This window comes from Protomyctophum bolini (assembly GCF_963924005.1).
Source record: "Protomyctophum bolini genome assembly, chromosome: 15".
Classification (NCBI taxonomy): Eukaryota; Metazoa; Chordata; class Actinopteri; order Myctophiformes; family Myctophidae; genus Protomyctophum; species Protomyctophum bolini.
The window spans coordinates 35,784,677-35,807,176 of NC_137876.1; the positions used below are offsets into that span (position 1 = coordinate 35,784,677).

The following is a 22,500-nucleotide window of genomic DNA, read 5'->3' on the forward strand; positions in this document are numbered from 1 at the left end:
CACCATCAAAGTATCATGCAAGTAGGGAGGAGAGGAGTATAGGTTAAATTAATTCAAGTCAACATTCTGTAAATTGGTCTGGTGGTTATCATGTCAGAAAATGCTCATATGTAGAACACTGGCAGTATAGTGTTCTATACATCTTTCGGTAGGCCAAAACAGAAGTTACTTCTACCATGCAGTCATACCACAGATTTCAGATTTTTGAGAAAATAAATTCACTGGTAAAATATTGAAGTCTCTTAAACCTGTGAGATCCTTTGCAATTTCTCATCTTCAGTCCCGAGTGCTGTCACCAGAAGTGAGTATGTGGGCATGAGTCATTCAGATCATGTGAAATTGTATATGGTGTGTGTGTGTGTGTGTGTGTGTGTGTGTGTGTGTGTGTGTGTGTGTGTGTGTGTGTGTGTGTGTGTGTGTGTGTGTGTGTGTGTGTGTGTGTGTGTCTGTGTGGTGTACATATTGGAAATAAAAGGATGAATCACTGTATCATCCTCATCCAGTCCACTTATCCCTAGGGTGAACACCGTACCTTCACAGACATGTCCCCATCAGTCTAGATTCCTTTGTGCTCACCCTCTTCTCTCAAACCTCAGCCCCATTTTCTTCCCATTGAAACGAAAAGAATGGAAGGAAAGAGTAAACAATTATTTCAGTTTTTCATATGCCTTTGTACCCTTTTCACTAATATACACAATACATGTTATTTTATACCATTTAATTTGGAAATGTACTTTTTTACCATTATGTATTATTTGGTATTATTTAGTGCCAGTCTATATTTTATTTTATCTATATTCATTGGCACTTGAAAAAGATGAAAATGAAGACTGTGTGTATTGTGCTTCCAGATCCAGACATGTAATTGCCCTTCAGTCATGTTCTTCTTTGAGGCGCCGTACACACTATTGAAACAAAATCTCTCTGTTCCGGGGGGAGAGGGGGGGCAGAGCAGCTCGCAATTCATTTTCAATGGGAGTCACTACTGGGTTTCACAATCACAGAGCAGCTCTGAAACCCAGTAGTGACTCCCATTGAAAATGAATTGCGAGCTGCTCTGCCGCCCCCCCCCCCCCTCTCTCTCCCAGAACAGAGAGTGCGATTTCGTTTCAATAGTGTGTACGCGCCTAACAGAGAGCAGAGGTTGGGATGAGAAATAGAAAGTAGTGGGGGAGGGAAGTAAGGGAGACAGGAAGATTGTATGGATTGGATTCCTAATTGTGCATTTATGCTTCCATATTTAGGCCCTCCTAAAATTGCATTACAATGGCTGTATTTGTTTGTTAAAGTAGGCTGGCTATGTGATGGAAAATGACAGAAAATGACAAATAACATGCAGAATATGGACAAGCATGGCTTTCTCGAATAATCTTCAGGCCAAGTATTTTCAGGAAGGAATTTTGAGGGTCAAAACATCATTAGGGGCCCCTTATGACTGGGGGCACTTCTTTAGAGCAATGTTTCTCAAACTGGGATCCGGGGACCCCCAGGGGTCCTGGGGGGGGTGGTCACTTTAACCTTATAACACATTATAATAGTCGATCCACAAGTTCACAACGTGTCACGATGCACTGTGAGCTTGTAGATCTGCTATTTTCAAAGATATGTGAAGAAAGAGAGGTTCGCGGCGATGTAAATTAATTTGGAGGTTCTTGACATGAAAAGGTTTTAGAATGAGAGCCCTCGTTTAACGGCTGATCAATATAATCGGGGTTCAGAATCAGTTGATTCTTTGTGTCTGTGCGTCACTTTTCAGACACTCATAAACGCAGGCGTCGGCAGAGAGAGAATGGGGTGATAGATGAGGAGTGAGGGAAAGGGTAATAAAGGGAGAGATTTACGGATGTGAAGGTTATAAAACTGATTGGCTGTGACATTGTGAGTGATGGCGTTTAGCATCTCCAACCTGTAACATCCAGAGGTGCATGAACACTGAACAGTATGTGCACTTTGCACATGCGCATGTTTTAATAATGTATTTGATTTCCTATCTTCATACATTTCCCTAAAGACCAGAGAGACTCCTATCTCAAAAGGTAACATGGACCACACACACACACACACACACACACACACACACACACACACACACACACACACACACACACACACACACACACACACACATACACCCACACCAATGAGACATCAAGGAGAAAAGGTGAGGTAATGAGTACAGTGCGTACTTTGTCTGTCTGGCTGCTATAGGACAGACATATCCTTTCCCACTGAGGGTTATTCAATGTCGGTGCTACCATAGTAAGTGGAATGTGAGGGTGATGGATTTTAGCTACTAGTCCTTACCGTTCTGATGTATTTCAACTTGTATAATACATTTGTGGGTTTTTGTATGAATAAAAACAACAGTATAACATGAAAGTATATCTTACAAATGCACAGTTGATCGATGCTGATGAAGTATATAATTCTTCTGATTAGTAATTGGGGAGTGAGGGTGATTAATGGTTACAGGTTTTTTTTCTTGTTTAAAAATACAATTTCCACTATCAAAAAAAGAGTGACTTCTAAACAAATAACAGCATTTAGTTTGATAACGTTGTTCTAAATAGTAGTGCTGCTACAACTTCAGGCTATAATGTGCCTGGCTATTCCCTTTATCTGTGCATATTGAAGCTCATGTTTCATTTCCTCTGAATGTGTGTGTGTATGTGTGCGGGCGTGCGTGCGTGCGTGCGTGCATGCACGTGTGCATGTGTGTACGACTACACACGTGTGTGTGTGTGTGTGTGTGTGTGTGTGTGTGTGTGTGTGTGTGTGTGTGTGTGTGTGTGTGTGTGTGTTTATATACCACTGAACAAAAGGGTAGTGGGTATACTTTTTGAACCGCCTCTGTGATGAACACACACACACACACACACACACACACACACACACACACACACACACACACACACACACACACACACACACACACACACTAATACAGTACCTCCAGGGGAACAGGCTGAACTTCACAATACCATACCCCAGAGAGGCCTCACCCTGCTGGGCTGCTGATGGCTGCACCTGGACCCCTCAGCCTGCATGGAATACAACCACATCACAGGTCCCAGCTGTCTGCACATCTCTACCTCAATCCTTCACACCAGTGTCTTTGGGGACTAAAAAACAACAGAGATGCCTTTATTTTGGATGCATTTTTACTGCCTGCTGTTTTAGAGAAAGAGAGAGAGAGAGAGAGAGAGAGAGAGAGAGAGAGAGAGAGAGAGAGAGAGAGAGAGAGAGAGAGAGACTGGGGGGGAGGGGGGGGGGTTATCCTCCTATCATCTTTCAACCCAAGCCCACAACTTTGACTCCACCAGTACGACAAGAACAGGGTATTTTGAGAAGGATCATAGATAAATATATATGAACTCCCTAATCCTCCAGTTCCTCCAAGTGTGAAGGAACACAGGATTTTATTGTGCAGTCAGAATTTGAATTAGTATAGTTTGATCTATAGTTTGATCTATTATTGGCTATCTATCTTATAAAAAATAAACACACTTCACAATAAAAAAGTCTCTTTAGGGTGTATTGTCTGGCATGGAGAGAAAGAAGTGTAGGTAATACAATTAAGAATTAAGTAATGGATGCACTGCTCATAATCTGTTCTGATGTCAGATCGTTTTAACAGGTTTTGTGTTTATGCTGTTGTCAGTGTCCACTTACAGACTACGTCCATCTTTTAAATTTTAGATAGCCTGGTATACTATAGCCCCAGTAAAATTCTCACTATTAATGTATCGGGTTAATAATACTGGAGTCCTACCAGTATGTAACTGGACCATAGACTGTTGGACCAAGGTGCTGGTAATTGGGCCAAACGAGACATTCATCTCTTTCAGGTGTGTTCTGCTAGACAACAACGGCCAACCCACGCAATTTCTTTTTCTTTCTTGGGTTGGCTGCCTGAGACCAGATAGCCATAGCCTAGTCTGTGTAATTTGGAAAATATAAACATAGGCTAACATAGGCTGTGTGTGTGCGTGCGTGCGTGCGCCCATGCGAGAGAGAGCCTGTGCCTGTGTCTACTCGGCGTGTTGAGAACCTTTTTACGTCTGGGTGATAAGCAGCAGGATCATTTTTTTGTCCAACGCGCAGCCTCACACACTACTTGCGCGCGCGCGCGCGCACACACACACACACACACACGCGCACACACACGCACACACACACACACACACACACACACACACACAGCAGAGAGAACAGAGCACTCACCGGGGATGGGAGAGCTCTCTGCCTCTCTCTCTCCGGATAGATTTGTCTGCATATACGGATTTTATTTTTTATTTTTTCCCCATATCTTGTTTTACATCGGTAAAGAAGTGTAGGTACGTCGCTAGTGGGTGGCATAGCTTTCCTATCGAGGGGTAGTTGTTGAGCAAATCGGGGGACAGACCGACCGGGCCAGAATACAGGATACACGCCGGTGAATGGAAAACGTCAGCCCAGGAGCAGCGCTACCGTTCTGCCACCCAGACGAACCAGCTCGCTGCTTGAATTCATTCACGTGATCATCATTTAGCCGTCCGAGACAGGGACCAGAGCGGCGGTCTGGTCTGGAGGGAGGAGTAGGAGGAGGATGGAGGGCTTTTTTACGGAGGTAAGAAATTGTGTCACCGTTCACCGGTATACATGAATGTATACATACGGTAATTATAGCAAATTAAACGGTCTAGCCTATATTTATACGACAAATATTTCTAACATGCAGGCATGAGAATGAACGATTTCCATTTTGGTTGCGAATCATGGGTTTTGATATAGGCTATGGCAGGTTCTATATGCTATGCATACCTGAAATGGGGATGATGGCTACCCAGACTAGCCTATTTGTATATCTCATCCTCATGCCACCAGAATTGACAGTGACACCCGTCTGGCTATAAAAACAGAAAGCCTCCTTTTTTACGACACCGCAGTGTCCCGCTCCTCTGACAGACCCTGGGCAAAAAAAATCTAATTCAGAGGACAGGCCGGGTCAGCCTAATTGGTTGAATAAGAGCTAAAGAGTCAGTAAATGCATGGGCTTTGTATCCACATGACAGCCCCTTGGATTAAAAGCCAATCTGTTGAGGGTGGTGGGCTTTAACAGCAGCCCCTGCCTCAGCATGCATGTTGTTGAGGGACGCTCGGCTTGCCTCAGTGCGCCATGGCGAGCTGGAAGGATGTACAGAGGATGTATCGGGTGGCTATAGGGACCGGCTGCTCCATATCCATCCATCCATCCATCCATGTTGCGGCCGGGATGGGGATTTGGAGATGGACACACATCTGAGGCTGTGGCAAATGCTGGCAATGTCTCAAACAGTCATAAAGGTTATTTTGTCTCAGTAATAATGTGACATGTCTTTATTATTATAATGTATGTGTAACAATAGTATAGGGCAGGCTACCCCTGATACCATATAGAGCCCTCTCCAGCGTCGCTGTTTCACCACAAATGTTTAGACAGCGATAAGACACCTTTTCAGTGCTCTTCAGTGCCCACTGCCCATAGCCTATACGTTTAGAGAGAGTCAGTCACATAAACACCCAGAGAAAGGGTGAGGAAGAGAGTTGTTTATAATGTGATAATACATTCTCTTTAAAGATCAATCAATAGGTTAATTTATATCTATTGCTCGTTCTTAAACTGCTTGCGGGCATAGGCCGATCATGTCTCCCATTCAGCCAGATCTATAAAGATTTCCGTCTTATAAATATGCTTTGATGTCTCCCTTTGACAAAACGTGTTAGTGAACATTTTTACTATAGGGATATGGAGATTTTATATTTAATGAACAGCTCAGGCTTATTTCTTCACTGTAAACCAGATGAGAGTCTTGTCTTCTCCCCTTGTATTCCCTCAGAGAGAGAGAGAGAGAGAGAGAGAGAGAGAGAGAGATAGAGAGAGTGAGGGGTTCATGTTCATGTCAATATTCTTCCTCTCCAAGATAGGCTTCTTCTCTGCAGCTAATCTGATTCGTATGCTTATAAATGCCTCTCACACTTGCAGTGAGGTTATTGTGTGTGCATGTTTGTAGCCTATATGTGTGTGTATTGTGTGATGGCGAACACTGGTTATGGCCATGCATGGTCTAGCTTCAGTTCTCTGTTGTGTGAGGGTAGAGAGGTGTGATGTGTTGAGTCACTACTCTTGTGTGTGTGTGTGTGTGTGTGTGTGTGTGTGTGTGTGTGTGTGTGTGTGTGTGTGTGTGTGTGTGTGTGTGTGTGTGTGTGTGTGTGTGCGTGCGTGCGTGCGTGCGTGCGTGCGTGCGTGTGTGTGCGCGCGCGCGCTGTACATGCATGCATGTCCTTTTAACCCCTTTCAACCTGGCATTTCGGGCATGGCATTAGACAGATACAGTATACAAAATCAGCCTGTAGTAGATTGTCTATTTGCACTATTCGTTGTACAAAGAAAGGATGCCCCGTCAACCATGTCCCTGGTGTGATACGGTGATAGAACAGTCAACCATGTCCCTGGTGTGATACGGTGATAGAACAGTACGTTATCCATCACTTGGTTGGTGCTTTTCCAACTCTCTCTGTGATGTATCGATCACAGCATTGATTCACAGTCCACCTCAATACCCACCCTGCCTCCACAGAGCACAGCCTAGAAAACCCATATTAGAAATGAAAATTGAGTGAAATATTGAGTTTTGACTTTTGACAGACAGACCCAGACCCATGCATGCATGTCCCGTATATGCAGTAGAATATCTAATATCCTGATTATGTAGAAACTAAGATGACTTCATGTGAGCTGGTTGCTGCTGGGCAGCCAACCCCCCTGGGGGTGGAGGGGGTCCTCCAGTTAGCCTCATTCTCCACCCAGCCGCAACACTCCGCCAATCTGTCCATGCATTTCTGCCACTTTAACGGTTACTGTAGCAAACAGCTGATCCCACAACTTTTCCTCTCCTGCTTTGACTTTCTCTCACCCTTCTTGCTGCTTTGTTTTTCTCTGTGTCCCTAAGTTTGCTATATTTCCTGTATTGATTTTCTCAGTCTCTCTCTCTCTCCTTCACTCTGTATGTATGCCTGACTCTGTCTTTCTGTCTGTCTGTCTCTCCCTCTCTCCTTCTTTCTCTCGCCCTCTCTCTTTCTTTCTCTCTACCTCTCTTTCTCTCTCTCCCTCCCTCCACTAGCAGAAAACATTATGACAGGCTAGCCAACCAAGCATGAAATGTCAGGTGCCATTGCGACATTGTATGTTTCCCAACCCCCTCACAGTCGGCTCTGAGAATTGTAGTCTACACATGAGTCCGATTAACCTGGGCTCTGTGCACTCAGGTATACCTTGTGAACCTAATCGCCTTTTCTATGTGTATGGTAGAGTTTGGTCTCAGAAGGTGTGTGTGTGTGTGTGTGTGTGTGTGTGTGTGTGTGTGTGTGTGTGTGTGTGTGGCGTGCGTGTGTGGCGTGCGTGTGTTGCGTGCATGCGTGCGTGTGTTCAGCAAGTTAGTGTCAGTCTGTGTCTATGGTGTGAAATCAGTCTAGACAGAGATCACAGGTGTACAGCAGGCATGAAATAGTACACATAAGCACTCCAATGAATGAACACAATTGGCTGTGTTTGTGGATGGGAAGCTGGCAGCAGAGGGCGTTCTCTGTCACTGCATTAGGTTGATCAGCTGTGAGCGGAAATGGGAGGGATAGCGTGTTCCCACGCATGCTGTGTTATACCCTCCTGGTGAAAACTCCTCGCCGTTAGCTAAATGATAATTCAAGTTTTTTTATTAGGAAAAAAGACCCCTTGATATGTACCATCTCGTTTTCGAGGGGCTCCCAACACAGATACATGTCACAATCATTATTGTACATGTAAACATAAACAATAAAACAAAACAAATTATACAACTTACATGGACAGGACAAAACACTAAACATTGCAAACCTTGAAAACCTTACAGCCTCAGTCATTACGGCATTGAATCCAATCATATAGCACATTATGAAAATACTATGTCCTATACAGTGAGTCCAAAAAATTAAGTAATGGTAATACGAAATAAAATAATGAAATAAAGGAATAAACATGGTGATATAATGGCATATTGTGTCTCATGTGTATCAGAGGAGTTGTGATGGTCAACAACCTCCCCAAGACCAAAAACTATAGGGGATGGAAGTGACTATATAAACATGGGGTAAATGACATTCACTAAATTGGGGAGAAAATGCAAAGAGCAAGAAAGCCTGCAGAAAACAGCATAAAATAGCATGCAGGTTTGATTGAACATCTTTTAGTTATTTTCCCACTTTCTTCATCAATCCTTTCCTCTCTAATTGAAAGTGTGTGCTTTGCTTGCATTATAAATCTTTATTTACCACTCTGCCACGCTTTGAGAGCACGTGGTTTCATCATGCAACCTACTCAATGTTGTTACTCACAGCATGCATCTTTAAAAGCCTTCTGACACCAAGGATGACATCTCTTATAAAAAATGCCATTGCCATAAAATGTTAATCACCCTGCATTCTTTACGACTTTGAGTGCACAAACCGTGAACCTTTCCTGCAGTTACAACTGAAAAGTAAAGTCCGGCTCCATGTTTCCAGATGTTGCAGGTCGATCCAGAATCCATATGGAAATGTCTGATGTAGTCATTAAATTCAGTAATTTATGCATATTCACATCTCACTGATTTGTTTTATGGTTAAGCGGTGCACTATTAAAAAATTTTCATAATGCCAGCCAGTGTGCAATATATTATATTGTTGCTGTCGGGAGGAAACATCCTAATTCCATTTTGAGATTTCACCCTTTTACATCTGTGTGTTGTTTTGAAAATATTGAACCAATGCCATGGAACAAGACGCTTTGGACCCTTGGACTTTGGACCGGACCCTCAAACTGTCTGCTAAAGTAACTAACTCCACCCCCCTTCCCCCCCTCTCATGCAAGTAACTGACAATATATAAAGTCACAATACCAACTTTGATGAGGCAGTATTGCTTTTTCAAAATATAAAATTAAATGTATATTTTTCATTTCCTGAACATTTTGGAGTTGGTGGTTTCTTCCCGACAGCATTGCAGAGATATGAGTACGAGGCTACAGTATATGTATGGCATAGTACAGAAAGCTGGTTCAGTGGGTGGAGGGAGCAGTCACTGGAGATGTGTGACCTATATTCAGCAGATCCAAACACATTTGTTCTGCTCAGAAGCTGCATCAGCTTTGCCGTTCTCTCCTCCCTCTCCATCCCTCCGCTTTTGTGCATGCCTCTCTCTTTCCCTCGCACATCCAATTCTGTTGGAGTCTCCCCATCTCTCTCTCATACAGCCTTGCTATCTCCGTCCTCTGCCCGGCTCCCTGCCTCACTTGGCATTTTTCCCATCTCCGTCACTGTCTTGTCCTTCACCCCTCTCCTGTCTCTGTGACTTGTTCTTTCTGAATGTGTGCAGTGTGGGAGCAGAGCTTTGCCTCTGTGGAATCACATTAAAGCAATTACCCATGGCAGCGGCATGGAATAAAGCAACATTTGAAGCCCTAGCTGTTTTCACCACATCCTTTCAGATCGACTTGACCATGTTGTAATGCTGTCTGTTCCTTGCCTCAGGAATAGGACTATAGAGCTTGAGTGAACAGGGTTTCCCTTGTATTTTGTCGAGAATATGAGAAATGAAACTCCATATCCCACAATTCTTCTCTCCCGAACGCCATCTCCCAGCAGCCAGCCACATGCAGATGCTGAGAACAGAGAGGCTGTTTCCATGGTGCCCTGTTTCCATGGTGTTGCTGTGGAGTCTTGTTGCCAGGCTGTTGCTGGGGGTGGGGTGTATGACTGTAGTTTAATCCAAGATGAGAGAGAATGTGATAATTAGCACACTGCTCAAAAACAGCCTCTTAAAGAGGATTTGCACTATAGAAACACACACATGCACAATGCATGGCACACACACACACACACACACACACATGCACTCGCACTCACGTACACACACACACACACACACACACACACACACACACACACACACACACACACACACACACACACACACACACACACACACACACACACACACACACACACACACACACACACACACACACACACACACACACAGTCCTGCAGTATCTACTTCCTTCATTCCTGTGTTTGTTGTAATTTTGTGTATGTTTCCTGACTCAGACGGTCAGAAATAAGTACTCATGGCAATTATCAACTATCCAAACTTGGAACAGACAGCACTTTCTTATGTGTATTTACAGCTTGAGACATTAATGCATCTACAATAGTGGAGTGAGTTAAGACCTTATGGTAGTAAGTAGTAACTCACACTATTGAGTGTGTGTGTGTGTGTGTGTGTGTGTGTGTGTGTGTGTGTGTGTGTGTGTGTGTGTGTGTGTGTGTGCGTGCGTGCGTGCGTGCGTGCGTGCGTGCGTGCGTGCGTGCGTGCGTGCGTGCGTGCGTGCGTGCGTGTGTGTGTGTGTGCGTGCGTGCGCGCGTGCGCGCGTGTGTGTGTGTGTGTGGGAGAGAGTCAAGCAACAGCATTGTGATGGCATTGCTTATCAACTAATCCACGTATCCAAGGTGTATAGGCCAGGATTACTTCGTCGTCAGTAGATTAGTGTAACTAATGATTTTGGTTACACAAGGATAGAGTTAGGTCAGGGATGGGCAACTTTGATGATAGAGAGTGCTACTATATTTCCACACTCGCTTCAGGAAGCCACATTGCATTGCTGTAGGTAGGGCATGAAATGAAACCTCTAATATTTTTTTCGTAAATTAATAGATTGGCTATTTTTCAATTGGAATCCTGATAAGTATATTTTGTTTTTATTTCAAATGCATGTAGTTATAGGCTACAGTACTTATATTAACTTTATGAACTTAGATAGATTAGATAAATTGGACATAAATTACAGTAAAAGACAACACATTTTCCATTAAACTATTAATATAGTAATTAAATTGTATGTTTGTATGTTTGTATGAATTGTAACAGCTGAAATCAATATCGGTATTCTGCCGCCCATGTATAGGTTAGGGAGTAGGGCAATGAATTTGGTTACTGTATAGTTAAGGTTAGGGTTAAATGTAATCAACTATAAATTATCTTTGTCTGCCATTTATCTGATGTCACCAATGTTGGACTTCAATTCAGTTCCACAGACAGATGCTACGCACGCACGCACACACACACACGCACGCACGCACGCACGCACGCACGCGCACGCACGCACGCACGGGTAGCAAGACCACTCGCCCCGTTTCTGTTTTCCTCACAGAATTTTCCCCAGTGAGGGGTGGGAGAGGCTGCAGCAGACGGCTGGACGGCTATAAACTTTCATGACAGCAGACAGCCTAAGTACAAATATAATTTATGAAAAGCTACTACATTGAAGTCTGTTCACAGAAGTTGTTGTAGTCTATGTGGGGATTATCTGACGAGGTACCATTTGAGTGTGCAAAACCTTACATATACTAAATAATACTAAATTGTTTATAGGGTCAATGTAAAATAATATAGCCTTTCTACAGGAGTATATTTTTATATTTTTCCAAAAAGAATACAAACAGCCAATAGCATATTACAAAGTCATCCCCCTCACTGGTGACAATTCCGGGAGGAAAAACGGGCAAGCACCGAGGCGAGTAGTCCGGTACTCCACGCACGCACTGATTATACTGTCACACTTTTCTTTTTGTTTGTTTGTTTGTTTATTGGTTTTTTTCACAGAAGCATTATTTAAATACTGAGTTTGACAAATAATAAATGGTGGCATTGACAGCTTCTCTTAAATAAACCCCACAATGATGACATAAAAGAGTAAACTCACCCCAAAGAAAAAGGACAACAAAAAACAAGACAAACAAACCTTAAATACAAGTAAAAATGTGTACAGTAAAAGTCGAAAAAAATAAAAGGCAGACAAAAACAGACAAAACAGTACACAACATCCTATCAACAATCATAGGTACATGATACATCCATAATCCAATACAATACAATATAATCCATACAATCACAGTATATAAGATACTTTTACAACAACAGTCCAGCAGACCTCACTCATCCCCAAGCAGAGACGGATCCAGACTCTGAACGAATTGAAAGAAAGGACCCCATATCCTCCCTTATACTGTCACACTTAATGGAATATTACTGATAACTTTGGGCCCAAACATCTCTCGGCAGTAGGCACGCACACGTGCACACACAGTGTGCGTTACCATGCCTATATGCTCGGACGCAAATGAGATTCACGCTGCTCCGATACATGCCGTAACACCCTTTCATCACCCCCCCCCCCCCCCGCATACACACATACTCACATTCAACCTCAAATCACCCTGCCTGCACTATACAAAAAAATCAATAACGATATCACCCCCCTCTACTAACCATCCCATCTTCCAGTGCCGTCTGAGAGAGTTAGTGGGCTGTTCTTCACCCCCATCACTTCCAGCCACACCCTGACACCCACGTCCACTCTCCTTGCAGAGGTACATAGAGGGGAGACTGGCAGACTGCAGAGGTGGAAACTTGGTTGTGCATACCGATACTTGATCCCTGGGGAAAATAAATCTGCACCTGCTTTGGTTATTTTCCACAAAGCTTCTCAAACCCTTTTTTCAGAGCCTTGGGTCAAGTTGTTGACTAGATTACATCACAGACGTAAGCTGAAAAATGAGTCCATTGTGAAGGCAGTCAGCCAGACTCGCTACTGATGCCCCATTACTCTTGTCAGTGGCCACTGGTGCTTATTTACTGTATACAATGGTGTTAGTTTACAACACTGTGTGCCTTACCCTTAACCCTGTACATTGTGACTGAGGACAGGGTACAGGATACTATACTATATTATACTATACATATGTACTATAAAGTGCTATGCAATTTTATTAAAATTTTAAGTCTACGTAACATGCTATAAGTCTGCATAAAATGCTATCTAAGTCTACATAAAGTGCTATCTACATTAAGGGGCTAGGGCAAGTACTACGGGCCATGATGGAGTCTGAAAAGGTGGGTTTTCAGACTACGGCGGAAGATTGGGAGTGAGGCTGCAGTTCTGACTGTGATGGGAAGTGCATTCCATAGTTTTGGAGCCAGAAGGGAGAAGAGTTTGGAACGTGTGGAGCGTTGTCCCGGCGTTTTTAGTGAAGGTACTTCCAGCTTTCCTGCGTTGGCTGATCTGAGTGAGCGGGAGGGTTTGTAGGGTTCGATCATACTTGTAAGATATGGGGGAGCCATGCCTTTGGTTGCTTTGAATGCCAGCATCTGAGTTTTGTATTCTGTGCGGGCAGCGACCGGGAGCCAATGGAGGGAGCGGAGAAGGGGGGAGACGTGTGAGAATTTTGGCTGGTTGAAGACCAAGCGAGCTGCGGCATTTTGGATCAGTTGGAGGGGCTTAAGTGCACATGCCGGTAGGCCAGTAAGGAGGGAGTTACAATAGTCAAGTTTTGACAAGACTGTTGTCTGGATTAGGAGCTGGGCTGACTCCTGGGTGAGGAACGGACTAATTCGTCGTATGTTATAGAGTGTAAACCTACAGGATCGAGTGACAGTTGTGATGTGTGTTTTGAACGAGAGCTGACTGTCCAGGACAACACCAAGGTTCCTGGCTGTCGGGACAGACGTTACCAGGGCGTTGTCTACGGAGATAGTTAGCTCCCGCATAGGGCAGGACTTAGCTGGGAAGAAGAGAAGCTCAGTCTTGTCTGGGTTCAGCTTGAGGTGGTTGGAAGACATCCACTCTGAGATGTCAGCCAGGCATGCAGTGATGCGCTCTTCCACCTGGGTGGCAGAGGGGGGGAAGGATAGAAACAGTTGTGTGTCATCGGCATAGCAGTGATAGGATATATTGTGAGCAGAGATGATAGTGCAAGGGATTTAGTGTACAGTGAGAAAAGGAGGGTACCAAGTACAGATCCCTGTGGGACCCCAGTCTGGAGGGTACGGGGGGTTGATAGCAAACCTTTCCAAGAAACCTGATAGGTCCGGTCACTGCGGTCAGAGAGGTAGGAGGAGAACCACTTCAGCGCCGTCCCGCCGACACACACACACACACACACACACACACACACACACACACACACACACACACACACACACACACACACACACACTCACACACACACACACACACACACACACACACACACACACACACGGACGGACGGACGGACGGACGGATGGACAGAGTGCAAAACATACTCTCTCTCCTGCATGCTTTCGGCCTGGTGCAGGAGACAATAATAAATACATTTAAACACATACATTTAGGTACATTTGGCTCTCACATGCATTTATCCCTCACATGCAAGTACAGTAATACAAGTGGACAGACAGAATGACCGTCAGACACATACTATACGGATGCACGCACGCACGCACGCACACACGCACGCACCCTTATCCCTAAACCTTTTTGCCTTATTTTTACTATTTTGAAAATCATTTTAAAATAGTTCAACTAGCCGTAGATCTAGATCAACTGAGCTTGTAGATCAGCTATTTGAACTATTTTAAAAGGTTTTTTTAAATAGTAAAAAATGGAAAATAAGTTTAGGGATAAGGGTTAAGCCCTCTGTCTCTATCCGTCTTTTCTCTCCATCCAGTTTTAAAAATCAAACAAATACCTCAATGTTGACATTTAAACAGTAATATGGTATTGAACATTTGTGAATGTATAAAATGGGGCTTAAGTGATTAAAACTTGGAAAAGACAACACTTATTGCAATATTACAGTATCCCAAAATCATCCTGTCAGAAGATGACAACCGTGCTGCCAGATGGTCCACTGTGCCTTTGACCTGCTCCTCTTCTCTCTTTCTCTCCATATCACTCATTTGTGTGTCCTGTTCTTATTTTAGCGACAAGCATGTGTCTCCCATGTAGGTGACTGTGAACACGACACGCAAGTAGAGTGCTTATGACCTGTCATACCTTCATAATTCGCGCAATTCTCGTCTTTGCATTGACTTTGAATGTAATCGCACCGCTCTAACCATCCAAGTCTGAACGCACCTTAAGGGTTTGAGGTTTGAGGTCAGATCATGATGTAGAGTTGCTGGCCAATATTGATGACATCAGGGATCTCTATATATGGGCTTAATATTGATGACATTAGAGATCTCCATCCCTGATGATGTCCCGTGATGTCACATGCTCTCTCACCCCAACCAACCAACACACACACACACACACACACACACACACACTGACAGGAAATGCACGATTCCATAGTTAACTGCGACCTTCAGTCGCAAAAATAATATATAACGGTAATATGTTTTTACATTTTATGTTATTTCATATTTCTTTCAGAAATATCTCCAAGCTCCCAATGCAGAAACAACATTTTTGTCTATAATGGCATGCCCAAATAGGGCTGCCATGGGGTCAAAGTGATTAACCCATTTTGGGCGGGAACCCCTTTTGGTGTTTTGGATTTTATACTTACTATAAAATCAGTAGACCGAAAGCTTGCTAAATAAATACATTGATTGTGTGCAGATCTGAGTGTGCAGAGCTTCCCTTTATTTTTCTCATGTTCCCTTTGTGGCTCCAGCACCTCACTTAAGTTTTTTCAGCGGATGAGCGGTGGTTCTTTTTACATACTTTAGTTATTGAAAAATAGCAGATCTACAAGCTCATGTAGGTTTGTAGGTCTACTATTTTTAGAAAAATCGCGAAAATGTCCTTCAAATATTTGAATATTATATTCTTTCAGAGTGTTTTTAACTCAAATCTTTGCTTCTGGGGAGTTCCTGGAATAACATATTTTCACATGGAGATCGGTGGCCAATTACATTTTTGGGGTCCTTGACATGAAATATTGAGCACCACTGATATAGAAGCACAGTTATTTCAGAAAACTGTAACTAAATGGGTTAAGATAAAATACACTACAATAGAATATTTTTGATGACTCAGTAAATTAATTAATAGAACGCTGAGAGTATACTGTAACAATAGACCTAAATGGGTGCGTGCGTGCGTGCGTGCGTGTGTGTGTGTTGTGTGTGTGCGCGTGCGCAAAGACATAGGCCTTTTTGAAGTTCATATTGTGTGTATATACACCCATGTGTCCCAGGCGGTGGTCGTATGTTGGGGTCCTGCAGGGTTTTGTTAGTGTGTGGTGAAGCGTGAGCAGTGCTCACAAGGAGTAGGTTGTCTGCAGGGTAACGCCTCAATCAAATGGCATGGGCGTCTATATGTGATCGCCTAACCAGAAACAAAGCCTTTCATATCAGTCATGCTTCACACCACAAACGCTGCCATTTAGGGGTGTGGGCCAAATGCTCAGAGGATGGTGGCATTTGCATTTAGAATAGCTAAATACAGACTATATTGGACTGGCAGGATGTCTATGCTGTTTCCATTGTGATATTTTCTGAAAGCCACATTACACCCTGTAATAATAACAGACACGCCAGCATAAATCAACCAAGATTGGTAACCATTTCAATGTCTTTTACTTTATTGCTGTGAATGGGTTTCACATACAGTACCGGTTGAAGGATCATTACGGATGATCACACGTGGTAGTATTTGATATTAGGTGGTATTTATTCCCAAATGGATCTGGTGCAGTATTTCAGGTGGCTGGAGGATGGGGTTAGGGCCTGAGGATTATAAGTTCAGGGCTGAGAATGAGGTGTTGACTGAGGTTTAATGGGACACAAAGGGATGATGACAGACCTGGAGGAGAGAGACTGCAGTCTGGCCTGGGTGTCACAGTGCGGAAATAAAGTGGATATAGATGAGTGAAAAGTCAGAAGGAGAGAGATGATTGCTAAAGGAATGAAGCAACTCACATGAATACATACTGTCTGCTGTCTTTGGGGCCAAGGTCAAAGTTCAGACTGTTAAGTGTAAGTGGGTTCAAGGGTAGTATTGTCAGTTAAAACAGGAAGCACTGAGATGTAGGCTAATACATTGGCAGGCGTAAAGAGTTAGGGTTTGGAAACAGGAAAAAAACTAAACTGGAAGGCTATAAGGTCAAGTCAAGGTATTATCATTATCAGAGCTCTGTGTACTGGAACCTGCACATTGATGGACGCTGTTACATAAAGGGAGATGACACAGATGAGAAGGAGATTGCTATGTGTGTGTGTGTGTGTGTGTGTGTGTGTGTGTGTGTGTGTGTGTGTGTGTGTGTGTGTGTGTGGGTGTGTGTGTGTGTGTGTGTGTGTGTGTGTGTGTGTGTGTGTGTGTGTGTGTGTGTGTGTGTGTGTGTGTGTGTGTGTGTGTGTGTGTGTGTGTGTGTGTGTGGGGGGGGGTGTGTGTGTGTGTGTGTGTGTGTGTGTGTGTGTGTGTGTGTGTGTGTGTGTGTGTGTGCGCGTGCGTGCGTGTTACTAGAGTTAAGTAGATCCTTGAGATTATATATTTGGAACAGGCCCTTGGCGCAGTCCTCAGTGCAAACACTGTCCACCCACAAGCCCTATAGCTACCCAGCTGGTGTGTCATGCGTGTGTACGTGCCATTATGCGTGCGTGTTTTTGAAATAAATGCTTGGTTTGGGCTTTCTGCCTGGTTAATTCCATAGCCTAAGGGAAGACTGGTTTCTTTTGTCAGTAGTGTGTGTGTGTGTGTGTGTGTGTGTGTGTGTGTGCGTGTGTGTGTGTGTGTGTGTGTGTGTGTGTGTGTGTGTGTGTGTGTGTTGCGTGCGTGCGTGCGTGCGTGCGTGTGCGTGCGTGCGTGTGTAAGCGACAGCAAATGAATGATGGCATGAGACAGGTTGTAGATGGATGCCTTGTGTGGAGAGCCATTGGACCATCTGTTGCCAAAAAAACATTATTCTCCACTCATTCACGTCATTCAGCCTACATCTGGTATCTAATTGAATCTGTTCTGAGTTTAGAATGGAAAGTAATTGATTGGTCCATCAGCCTGTCTGGCTGTCTGGCCAACAGTTTGGCCAGACAGTTAAGTAAAAAAAAAAAAGACTACTGTAGCTGTACAGCCGTGGTACTTGCTATGCTCCGGCATGCACCCTGGAGGATGATCCCTATTTTGGATGATAGTGACGCGTAGGACAACCCGTAACCTGCAGGTTGAACCATTGTCACTCTCCCCTCGCCATACAGATTGCCAGATTTATCTCTGAATTATGCCTTGTAATGTTGTAGAAACAAGCTGCAGTCCTCATTATTATGTTGCACATACCTACCCTAGATATGGATCATAACAGCCACCGTATTTGTCTACTATGTATCTTTTAATGTTTAGACAGTGTAAAGATAAATTTGTATATGGTAGATGTTTTGCTGTAACCCAGCAGCACATCTGGGTCACAGACTGTGTGCTGGCCTGTTGCTGTACCATTTACCAATCAATGAATGTAGCTCAACAACATGGGTGTCCAGTGCAGGCCAGGGGGGTTTACAACAGTGCAAGTGTGACAGTGTGTATAGTTTCGGATTCTCTCACAATTACAAATGATTAGTAGGAACCAGGAGAACCTGCCGTGCAGTGGCTTCCAACATTCTGTGGATCTGCATAGCATCTTGGGGGTGATATCCGTGACAGCTCTGGGAGTGTATTCTCATGCGGCCTCCAGGCTTGGAGCGAGGCGTCGGTATTAACATCGTGGAAGACTCCAAGGTGGATCCCAGGGCATTGGCGACACTTAGACTTAAGTGTACAGTTCGTCGTCCTATGATTGCGACCACATCTCTCGCACCTATTATTCTCCTTTATCCACCGTGTCCGTTCCTCTTTGGACATCTGTCTAAGGGCAGTACAATGATTCGTATAATGTGTTGTGGAGTTGCAGAGGGGGCAGTATTTTCTCTGTAACTCCTTGGGAAGGCCCATGGCTTCTTTAGGCCACTCTCTCGGTTGTTCCTTCCTCTCACCTCTGAGGAATAGGTTAGTTGTACTCTGGACTTTAGGTTCAGGGCGTTGTGAGACGACTGGTTTGAGTTCTTGGCAGAGTCCAGAAATCATGTCTGTAAGACGGCTCACGTCTTGACGGAGTTGCGCATTATCATTTCGCAATTGTTGGATCTGATCATTAGTCTTATGTTGGCTCTCCATCATCGTCACCTTCATGCTCCAAAGGTGTCTTAGGACCTCATCTGAGACTTGCTGGCTGATCCGCTCTTGAAAGGGCGGATTGTGCCGATGGGGGTAATCAGCCAGGATGTTTCCGGGATAGCGCAGTGGATCGTGTCTAATATGCTGGGGATGTTTCTCACTACCATAGTAATTAAGCATCTCATTCCCGTAGTAATTTGGCAGCTCATTTCCATGGTAAATTGGCATCTCGTTGCTGTTGTAATTCGGCATCGCGGAATTTGAATTTGCAAATCACGTAGGTATATGTCGCCCGTGACTGTGTAAGATCGGTGTACCTTCTCCTAATCTTCTCCGTTGTTCTTTGTAGTCTTCTGAAGCTGCACCGTGTTCCAATGGGTTCTCATGACGTCACGTGACGTGATAAGTAACGTCATTGACCTTTGTCAGATTAAAATGGTTCAAATGTCAGTCAATATGCAGGTATCTCTGTTACAGTGCTGCTTTTTGCCACTTTGGGGCGGGTGCAAGATATGGTGTGACTAAAGCATATTTATTCCCAAGTTGAAAATGGAAGGCGCTCTTCCATTTTGTTGTGCAGGGCGGAATAGAGTACAGTCAGCCTAAGGCTGATCATGAAATCAGCCCTATTTTGACATGTTACATGCTACTTAAAGCAAAAGGAAAGTTTGACAGGTTTGACATTATTGCCTGCCATAGGATGTTATGGGTAGGGTCACAAGAAAACCCTATACAATTTTTTGACCAATACTCAGTAATGCAAATAGCCTGCATCCTACATCCTTAGACTCACTTAATTGAGAAAGAATGCAATCATGTCAGTGACGTCACCCTCTGGTGTCCTGGGATGAAATACTGTACTAACTACTGTACACTTATGTCGTTGAATAGGACTCATAAAATGTCCCTGGGAGGGACCCATCTAAAACACCACTTCTGGGTCCATTACATTGACAACCTATTTACATCACTGTGCCTTGACTGACACACTTCTAGCATTTCCTGCGTAATGTAAATACGCTGCACTCAGGACAAAACCCTTTGGTGGACACAGTCCTTTAGTCTTCAATCCAATGTTCAATTCAAATAGCTTTGCTTGATTAAAGTGATATTTCACTTTCAAAAATACTTTTGGTCATTTCATCGTTCAGGCTTATGTGAACAATTAACCCAGACAGTTATTAAGTTGCTTGATTCAGTATTTAGATATTTCATATTCATTTTAGCTGCCCCGCCCCCTTCCTATACAAATCCATTTTAACCACTACAGTGGTGTCCGTTGGGCACTGGCCTACTTGGAACGATGCAAGTTGTAAATGCATGCCCCACCCAAATATTTTGTCTGTGTCAGTTATATCTCGACACCCGACACTGCATCCCCTGCCGTGGTGTGGAACGCGTGTGTCGAATTTGAAGTCGGTGGGGTGAACGGTTCTCGAGGTACGTGGATTACACAACTTTTTTTTCCTTTTTGAAGTAAGTTGATCGAACTTTGTAATGTATGAGGGGCGGGCTATACAGTACAAATAAAGTGTTTGACTTGACTGTCCACTATTCTGACTAGCACCCCTTCTTTCCCCTGCTATCTCTGTCTTTGTGTCCTCCTCTACCCTGCCATGCTGTGGCCCCGGTTAAGGGGTTTTGGGGTGAGAGGTCAGTGAGTCAGTGTGAAAGAGGGCTTTGTCTCTGAGGATCAGACTTACAGAACATACTTCCTCTGACCCTGGGGCTGACACATACATGTGCACGCACGCACGCACGCACGCACGCACACACACACACACACACACACACACACACACACACACACACACACACACACACACACACACACACACACACACACACACACACACACACACAGAGTATACTGTTGATCTGTGTTTGTAGAAGTCCAGATGTTACAGTCTGTGCAGCATCTGTCTGCATGCATGCACGCACATTGGAGACACTTGAAGGGCAGGCAGCATTAGCTCAGAGTTATGGGTTGGCGATATGGAAAAATATAATATCAAAATATTTGTTCAACCAGTATCACGATACATGATATTATCATGATATTTCCCCATGCTGTTTTTAGGGTTATTGTACAAGTTACTTAACAGTACAACAACCACTTGCAAGGTTTACACAAACTAAAAGCAAAAGGAGTAACAGAACATTTAGATCAAAACTGTCAGTCTATACAGAAGCACTCTCTGCAAACTGCTGTTTTAACCATTTAACCTGTGTGTGTGTGTGTGTGTGTGTGCGTGCGTGCGTGCGTGCGTGTGTGTTTTGCAGGGAGCCCGTGTGTGGGTCAGGGAGAAGGAACAACTGGTTCCTTCCACTGTAAATTCCTGTGCAGATGGAACACTGGTCGTCACCACCGACTATGGCGAGGTACTGTACACACACACACACACACACACACACACACACACACACACACACACACACACACACACACACACACACACACACACACTGGTCATCAGTAAATGCCCTTTTCATAAACAATGGCGTGTGCCCTATATGAGTGAGTCAAAGTCATAGCTAAATTTGTATTGTGCACGAAATATTCTCATAACTGTGTGTGTGTGTGTGGGGGAGGGGTGCTTGTGGTGTGTGGTGTATGTGTGCACATTATCAGGCAGCATCAAAGCTTTACATACTGTACAGTACATTCTGTCATATAAGTCTCTTCGATGACATGAATTGTTCTTCTATAAAGACAGCCTGATTATCAGACATCAGACATTCTTATCAACATCTTTATTATATGGATACTTTTCTGTGTCCATAGGGAGTAAGTCTCCATGGTGAGTACATTTAAAGGTCAAAGGTGAGACAGAGTGTAGGCACAGATTACAGAGGCTGTGCAGGTCCATCGTCCATCCCACAGATCGATAGAAGCTCATTGTCAAGGTGCTCTACTTTGCTGCCCCAATTCCACCCTGCCTCCTCCTCCTCTTCCTCATACACAACACATGCAAAACACATCGCACTGACGTAGTAGAGAACCAGCATTATGGGAACACAAACAGCTCACTTTAGGACGTCAGATGTCAATAGCAGTGCAAAGTCATCTGTAGTCCCATGCAGACCAGGCTGCTCAAACCCAACACTTTAATGCCACAGCCATCGCAGTATTAATGGAATTGAATGTTTCAATCTCGTTATGAGAGAGTACATGCGTGTGTGTGTGTGTGTGTGTGTGTGTGTGTGTGTGTGTGTGTGTGTGTGTAATCTGTATTAGAATGCATGAACTACACTGCAGCACAGATCAGCACACGCACACACGGAAACACACAAACACATGCACACAAATTGTACTTAGAGACACGCACACACATGCGCTCCAGTTGGCAGCGTGTGGAGCTAATAATAGACCTGGTTCTCTGGCCCCGATTCAACAACCTCAATCCTCTCTTTTTTTACCCAAAGCACAAAGCACAGCCACATTCATGTTCACTTTCACCATGGATTCATGTTACCATGGCTCTTCTAGACATGAA

At 44.0% G+C, this 22,500-nt stretch overlaps 2 protein-coding genes across 2 annotated transcripts in view; both read left to right on the forward strand.

Annotated features, from left to right (window-relative positions):
• uggt1 (UDP-glucose glycoprotein glucosyltransferase 1) overlaps positions 1-22,500 on the forward strand; it is a 285,869-nt gene that overhangs the window by 236,411 nt on the left and 26,958 nt on the right. The window lies entirely within an intron of this gene.
• The window catches only part of myo10l1 (myosin X, like 1), a gene marked incomplete at its 5' end in the record, with an annotated part of 42,920 nt that continues 39,879 nt past the window's right edge, over positions 19,460-22,500 (forward strand). The window contains 2 exons of the mRNA XM_080784348.1: positions 19,460-19,465; positions 21,287-21,385. Coding sequence (XP_080640474.1) covers positions 19,460-19,465; positions 21,287-21,385 — 105 coding nt within the window. The remainder of the gene's footprint in view (positions 19,466-21,286; positions 21,386-22,500) is intronic.